At 35.2% G+C, this 8,826-nt stretch overlaps 1 protein-coding gene across 1 annotated transcript in view; it reads left to right on the forward strand.

Annotated features, from left to right (window-relative positions):
• The window catches only part of LOC116104685 (vomeronasal type-2 receptor 116-like), a 19,806-nt gene extending 17,720 nt beyond the window's left edge, over positions 1-2,086 (forward strand). Inside the window, 1 exon segment of the mRNA XM_031391177.1 lies at positions 2,027-2,086. Within this exon segment, the coding sequence (XP_031247037.1) occupies positions 2,027-2,086 (60 nt within the window).
• Positions 2,087-8,826: the final 6,740 nt, after the last annotated feature.

The following is an 8,826-nucleotide window of genomic DNA, read 5'->3' on the forward strand; positions in this document are numbered from 1 at the left end:
GAATTTTATTGAGTATTTTTGCATCGATATTCATAAAGGAGATTGGTCTGAAGTTTTCTTTCTTCGTTAGTTTCTAGCTAGTCCTAAAAGTGTATTTTCATTGAGTTTTCAAATTATTGTACTCTGCTTTAATGATTTTTTCTATTACTAAATACTAGATTTAAGCTATAAATGATAACACGTATCCACATTGTATTTTCATTGTAGCAAGTAAGCTTGGTTTTCCTTTACTGAGAGCCCATCTAGTTAATCAGTGACTTAGTGCTTAAAGACAGAGTTTCTCTGTGTGGCCCAAATTGTCCTTGAACTCGTGATATTCTGCCATGAACTTGCATTTTTTTCTAGGTAAGTATTAGCCTTGCACCTAAGTAATAATATTCTAACTACTAAGACAAGGGTCTTTCTAGATTTTGCCTCTCCCTTACCTCAGAAAATTTTGGTTCTTTTTATTAGCAATTACAAAAATTCTACAAACATATCCAATTATAATTCTATCCCTCTACATTCTATAATTTTAAAAATTATTAAATACTGCCTTTAATTTTGACTAAATAATTTACATTTAAATTACATAAAGATAATGCCTTGATTTTGCTCAATGCAAGCCAATTTTATAAAGTCTCATAGGTTCCTTATAGTTAATAAATATATATTTATGTTGCTTTTTTCAAGTTACTCTTAACTAGACCATATGCTATTCATCTTTAAGAAGTTAAAAGAGGCTTCCATCACTTGTCTATCCTGATCAGTTACATTTCTTTTCAGAGTGTATTTTCTTATTTATATAATAATTATATATTCATACAGATATTTTTAAGAGAATGTTTTGAAACATTCTTTATTTTCATTTAAACTAAAGACATCTATTTCTTGTACCAACATTTAAGTTGGTGAATACAAAATTCTAATAGATATTTGACTTATTACTTAATTGGAATTTTATACAAAATTTAATTTTTCTCTATAGTAAGTTATATTCAAGTCAAATGTTTTATTTAATTTTATGTGTATATAAATACACTGTGACTGTACAGATGGCCATAAGCTGTCATGTGTAAATCTAAAATCAAAAGGTTTTGCGTATTCTGCTTGTTCTAGTGTTATCCACTGAGACTATATTCAAAATGTCAGATATCACTGTGAGTGGTTATGGTTGCTGGGATCCGAACTCGGGACTTTTGGGGGAGTGGTCACTGCTCTGGCCTGCTGGGACATTTTGCCCAGTGCTATGACACATATTCTATCTTTTTATTAATATATAGATACTTATTCTAGTTAATTTTAAATATGATTTTGATCTCTAAATTGATATTATATATACACATGTGACTATTTCTTCTCAGACTTTCAAATTATTATTACTTAAACATATTTGATATATTAATTGGTTTTTGGCTACATTCCTTTTTAATATATTTAATGTTCCTTTTCATAGTAACAGATTGTCAAATTTTTTATTTTGAATATTAAAAGAAGGAGGATATGCACTCCTCCCTGAGAGTGTCTTTGCTCTAGTCTTCTCTTATATTAAAACACATGTTTTGCCTTTTGATTGTTAAATATTTCATTTTATTTTCATTTTTTTGCATCTATTAAGACATGCTTTGATTGTTGCTCATATTTAAAGACATGCCTTTCGCTGGTTTTAATAATCCATTATGAAATGATGTGTCACTCTAGTTTCTAACACATTGTTATTTTTAACCCCACCTTGTTCTGGGGATGGGGCTCCTTTGATATTGATACATAATGGCAGTCTTACCCTTGTTTGCTAAGAGGATTCAGATGCAGTATCCTTTTATAAACATGTTTTTGTGCCGAGTCTTTTGGTGGAACATTTTTTTATTGGCCAACAGAAGTTTAATTGGCTATAAGAGACTCCATCTTTTTCTAAGAGTCAACAGTGATTTCCCTATATACCTAGAGGCCAAACCTTGGGCCTAAGCATTGCTAATTTCCGACCAAGTGCCTGAGACATCTTATAGTTATTGTTATTTTTAATCTTTTAAGTTTTTATATCATGCAGACTCACTCCCGGAGTCCAAAAGATAATCAAAATTCACTCACTCCTGGAGCTTCTACGTGAAAGTCACTTAGTGATAACTGAACTAAAAGCCTATTGAAGGCAAAGCCATTGAAAAGGCTCCTAGCTTGGGAGCTGCCACAGAACTCAACTAAAATGTCTACGGCCATACCACCCTGAACGCGCCAGATCTCATCTGATCTCAGAGACTAAACAGTGTTGGGCCTAGTTAGTACTTGGATGGGGCACCCAGATGAAGATGTCTACGCCCAGCTGCCCTCAACACACCAGCTTTGCTTCACATGGACTTCATAGAAGATAGACTGCAGAGAGACTATGGCAAATCCTGGACTCTACTAGTGTTAAAGACATATCTTGGCATTTGGTATGGATGGATGGTGCAGAAAGAAAACAGTCTCTCTGGTGGTAAAGTCAACCCAGACACAGACACATGCCAAGGCTGTGTCATATAGACTGGGACGACAGAGCCAGAGAAAGGCTCAACGTACCATGATGATTCCCATACAGAATATGTGCCGAGCTACATGACCCTTTTCCTACTCTTGTTTTTAACAAGAAAAAGGCTTCTGTTTGTTTTCTAATATAAAGGGAGGAATTGTAACCCTCCTGGTTTGAGACCTGCCTCTGATAGCCACACCTCTCTGCCCATCTCCTGCTATTCGCCACGCCTCCAACATGGTTCTAGTTACATTCGAAAGCTCCATCCCCACACAGAAACAAGGAAGTCGCTGATTGGACTGTCACTCTGATGTATTTTGGGAGGAGTGGTTTTGGCCCAAGGTAATATACCTGTTGGGAGAACAAAGGATTGATTATCAAAGAACCAAGATGGCTGAACAGTAAAGTCTGTTGTCTAATTTTTACCCTTCCATGTGGGTAGGTATTTCTGTGGCCACTTTCCCCTATCTCCTTCTATCTCTTCCTATTTCCAGAAGATCCTTTTCTTTAACGTTGGAGCTGGTAGCCAAAACAGATGCACACTCTGAACCTGATCATATCATTATTGTGTGAAACAAGGGCTCAGTTCTAGCCTTCTACTGTATCATCGGATACCTGGGAGCTCTGTCCATTGTGAGCTTCACAGTAGCTTTTATGGCCAGTAACCTAACTGACACCTTCAATGAAGCCAAATTCTTGACCTTCAGCATGTTGGTATTCTGCAGTGTCTGGATCTTATTTCTCCCTGTCTACCACAGCACAAAAGGAAAGATCATGGTGGCTGTGGAAGTCTTCTCCATCTTGGCCTCCAGTACAGGCCTTCTGGGTTGTATCTTTATCCCCAAATGTTGTATTATTCTCATGAAACCTGACATGAACTCATTGAAATACATAAGAAATAGAGTTCAGTGGAAATAGTTTTTAGAACACCTCATGTTACATTTAGAGTTTTGAGTACTGTAAAAAAGGTTTCTCAAATTAAAATCTTGCACATCTGTGACACATCTCAGACACCTGAGGGATTGTTTATGTATTCTGTGATTATTAACATTAGAGTGTTATATGTCAAGGACTAAATTATTTTGAGCTCTTTTAGACTTTTAATCAGCCAACTATAACTCATTTTGGTATGTTAAGTTCTAGTAAAATTAACAATGTGGTGTCGTCGTGATTTCCACATGAATACTTTTGCAATGTCCAATGAGGTCATAGCATCTATCAAACAAAGGTGAAGATAATATAGGATAATGTCCTCAAATTTTCCATAGACAGATTTACTATTGTAACCTGATCACATTATTGTTCTTGAAATGTAATTTTAACCAGTCTTGATTTGTATATTAATTCATCTTGTTACTATTAAACAAAACAACATAAATGCACCATCATATCTGAACACAGTATTTGAGGTAACCTATATTCTCAGGTTGTGGTCACTGGTACTTGTTGCTAGTATAAACTTTTCCTTACAATAATTGAGGTAAAATTTCTTTGTGTTTTGTTTATTTGTAACATCAGCAACCTTGGAAATGCTAAGTTCATTTTTCATTCCAGCCATATGATTTACAACATTTAAAGTCATTACTATATCCCATTGTTAAACTTACTAGAATAACATCAAAACAGAATCTCATCTCTGGTATGTCTATGATGATATTGACAGAGTGTACTAACTTAATAAGAAGGATCCATCTTAACTCTTGGAAATACTTCCCATGGACAAGATTTCAATGGTGACCATAAAGAGAAAGTAACCTAAGCACCACTCTTCAGGAATCTCTTTTCTTTCTTTTCTTTTCTTTTTCTTTTGTTTGTTTGTTTTTGCTTTTGTTTTGTTTTGTTTTGTTTTTCCAGACAGGGTTTCTCTGTGTAGCCCTAGCTGTCTATCCTGGAACTCACTCTGTAGACCAGGCTGGCCTCGAACTCAGAAATCTGCCTGCCTCTGTCGCCCACATGCTGGGATTAAAGACGTGCACCACCACTGCCTGGCTTTGATCTTTTTTTTTTTTGGAATCTCTTTTCTTAAATAGATGCAACATAACCACCTTCTTCAGACATGAATTTTCCACTGTGACATTCTGCTTCCTACAATATAAGTTGAAATATTCATACTTTTAAAATTATGTGTTTTATGTTAAAGAATATACTATAATCATTTTATAGTTAAAATTTTAATTATATTTAATTTTAATTATATTTAATTATATTTAATTTAATTATATTTTGAACTGTTCTCTGAGAAGAATACTGATGAGTTTGCAGATTTGAGATACAGAAGCCCTGAAATGTTATCGGGGAGATTAACTGGCCATTTCATTAAAGTATGGCATTTGAGAATGCCAAGGGAAAAGCACAGAGTGGTGGTCACACGCACTGGTTTTCAGAGGGCAGCAATGACTCTAGAAGGAAACAGGTGTTTGTTCATCCATTTTATGTTCTATTAATGAGTCAGTACTCATCCTGAACTGTATATGCTCAGATATGGTAAATTCAACAGTAATTGCTATGTTATTTATGGGAGAAATCCTCAGGTCAGGTAGAGTTCAGGCTATATCCTGGTGAGTATTTATGGTTATTATTTCAAAGAGAGAGAGAGAAATATGAAACAAGGACTTTTAAATGCTGTTAGAAATAAAGTAGTTGCAATAGAAGGCCATAGATATTAGAGATGTAAAAGTAGCAGTAATATTAAAGAGCTCAGCATCCAGGTAATTATAAGCTCATTGTCTGTACTGGTTTGTTGCAAGTATGGCCCAAGGGCACAAAATAACCCAAGAAAAGCACACATTTGTAAAATACAAATTTAATTCAAAAGGGAGAGTCTGATTAGAATGCAAGAGAACGTATTTCTTCATCAAATCTTAATACCCAGGATATTTGTTTAATGAATTTGGGCCATAAATCAAAGAGACAGCTGCTAAAGCTGTGGAAACTGAATCAACCTATATTTTAAGCCAACTGAATGTCATACTAGAATATTTCAGGTTTTATCTGAAGCTTACACAATGATCTTAGTCCCCATGGCCAGGTAATAGTTGCAAGTCGGAGAGTCTACAATGTGATGATGAGAAATCACTCTCTAAATGTATAAAAGCAACCCTTTGGTATAAATGGATCACTGGTATGTAGGAGATGCTCAGACTATGGGAAGTCCAGCAGGAAAATGTGTTAACAAAATGGATTGGAACAGACAGACTCACTTGTCATGGGCATGAAATCTTTAGGGATTGAGCACAGATAATTCAATTGAAAGCCTCAGACATCACAGCACTGTGAGACTGGTTGTTTTCCCTTCTGAGTTTCAAAAATAATTTTAAGTCCCATCTTTTTTTCTTGGTACTAGTTCCCCATTCTTTAATTGGGATGATTATTTAATTTAGGGGGACAGTAGTGGGTAGGGTTGGAACTAGAGATTCATGCATGTTATTGGATATTCTATGGCCTGAAGTATATTTACAGGTAAACATATTTGCCCTGAAGTCATAGTCTATTGAAAATGCATGAATATTTTTAAATGTTTCATGGTATCATAGCTAACAGGGAATTTGGATATTCAATGGGACTTTAGGCTTTAGACTTTGGGAAGTTTTTGAAAATATTAAAAAATGTGATAATTGTTAAATGTGCTGTGCATATTTTGCATTAGGATAATCAATTTCAACTTTAAGATCTTGGAGAAGAGTGTTATTATTGAAAGCTAGTATGACTGGGTGTTGGATCAACAATTTGTCAACTCCTGGGTATTAATTTTAATTGTCACCTTTACGTGAGATTTAGAATAAACACTGATATATGTTTCAGTGTTTTTTTTCTGAAAATATTTATATTCAGATTTGATGATGTAGAGAAGATGTGGGCTGCACCATTAGAAGACACTGGTACATGAAGAGAAGAAGTAGTTTAAGGGCTAAGGGCCAGCAGTAGAATTCCTCTTCTTTCAGATATCAGAGGCAATGTGAGCTCATGTAGCAATCTTCCTCTATGCGTTCTACTCAGGATAGACTCTACCTTAAAAGTTTTTCTTCATTTATATTCTTTTCTCATGAATTAAGACACAATAACTAAATAAATAACCAAGATACCATGTAAACAATCAGATATCCCTCCTAATTCCCCCCAAAGAAATTACTAATCCATGATAATTCATATAATTCAGGCTTAGAAACATGAAAATTATAAAAAATGTTTACTTTCTCTAGAATATACATTTTTTAGTAGAAAATTTCTGCTCCTCAGATGACTTCCCAAAAGTATGTTTTCCACCTCCAAGATGTCTCAAAAATCATTTAAACTGAATGTCCCTCATTTCTACTTCCCGTGTGTCTCTTTTGTCTTCTTGTGACATCCTCTTGTTCTCTATGGATTTTTCCTATGTCCACTCCCTGTCACCTAGTTGATTTTCCATCTCTTGAGCTAGCCTTAAGAACATTTATTCTTGTTCACAATAAGTAGAATTACAGATGGTATACTAGGCACACCTATGATTCTTGATTTTTATAAAGCTGCTGAAACCATACAATGGGGAAAAGAAAGCATTTTTCACAAGTGGTGCTGGCCTAACTGGTTGGCTACAAGAAGAAGAAGGCAAATAGATTTACATTTTTCACCTTACACAAAACTTAAGTTTAAGTGGATCAATTACCTCAACATAAAATCTAATATAATCTACTAAGTCTAATAAATCAGAAATTAGGGAATAGCTGTGAACTCATTGGTAAAGGCGATAACTTCCTGATTAGAATACACATAGCTCAGGCACTAAAATCAATAATTAGTAAATAGGACCTCATGAAAGTGACAGCTTTTGTAAGCCAGAGGACACCCAAAATAGGACAAAACAACAGCCTACAGATTGCTTAAAGAACTTTACCAACTCTACATCTAATAGAGGTTTAATATCTAAAATACATAAAGAACTCAAATTTAGAAACCAACAACATGAAATAACCCAATTATAAAATGGAATATAGAGGTAAGCACAAAATTCTCAGCTGAAGAAACTTGATTGAATAAGAAATACTTGAGGAAATGTTTAGCATACCTATTTTTCAGTGAAATGCAAATTGAAACCTACTTGAGATTCCACCTCACACACATCAGAATGGATAAGATCAATACCTCAAGTGACAACAACTGCTGGCAATGAGTGGAGTAAGGGAAACACTCTTCTATTGCTGTAAAAAATCAATTTGGCAGTTTTTCAGAAAATTGGAAATAATTCTACCTCAATACCCAGTTATTTCATGCCTGTGCATGTACCCAAAAGATGCTTTACTGTCCCATAAAAATACTTACTTAACTATGTTTGTAGCAGCTTTATTCACAATAGTCACAAACTGGAATCAACCCAGATTTCCCTCAACTGAAGAAGGGATAAATAAAATATGGCAGATTTATACAATTGTGTACTACTCAACTATTAAGAAATAAGCCTATCATGAATTTTGCAGGCAAATGCATGAGACTAGAAAATGCAATCTTGAGTGTGGTAACACAGACCAAAATGGACATGCATGATATGCACTCACTCATAAAAGGGTATTAGCCATAAAGTATAGAATAGCAATTCAACTATCCACAGATCCAAAGAATCCAAATAACAAGAAAGTCTCACTGTACAATACTTGAATAGTTTTCAGAAAAGGAGGTATAATTGATATTGTAGGTGGATGGATGGAGGGAACTGAGTGGGAGAAGGAATGAGTAGAGGAATAGAGTGGATAGTCAGGTGCAATAAAAGAAAAGAAATAGGAAAAAGGGGGTATCTCTAGGACTGCTAGAGACTGGAATGGTGGGGAGACCCCAGGGAGTCTAGAGAGAAACTCTGAGACTCACAGCAGTGGTGGATATAGAGCCCAAAGTGGCCACATTCTGTAGTCAGGCAGGACTCTAAGTGGAGGGATAAAGACAGCAAACTACCCACAAAATCTTCCTACCAAAATGTGTCCTGGCACTAAGAGGTTCTGGGCAATGGATGGAAAAGGGACAAGGATAAATCAATGACTGACTTAAATTGAGATCAATACCATGGGCAAGAACAAATCACTGACTCCATTAATAACATTCTGTTATGCTTTCAGACAGAAGCCTAGTATAACTATCCTCTGAGAGGCTCAATCCAGCAGCAGATGGACACAGATGCAGAGATCCACAGCTAAACATAGAAGGAGCTCAGGGAATCTTGTAAAAGAGTTAGAGGAAGGAATATTGGATCAGAAGAGGATATGGTTTTTATAGAAAGAGCTAATTAACTTGGAGCATTAAGAGCTTTCAGAGAGAGCATACACCAGCAAGTTGACAGCACACCTTAAGGTGCTAGAACAAAAAAAAGCAAATTCACCCAA

The sequence above is a fragment of the Mastomys coucha genome, unplaced genomic scaffold, assembly GCF_008632895.1.
Source record: "Mastomys coucha isolate ucsf_1 unplaced genomic scaffold, UCSF_Mcou_1 pScaffold22, whole genome shotgun sequence".
Lineage (NCBI taxonomy): Eukaryota > Metazoa > Chordata > Mammalia > Rodentia > Muridae > Mastomys > Mastomys coucha.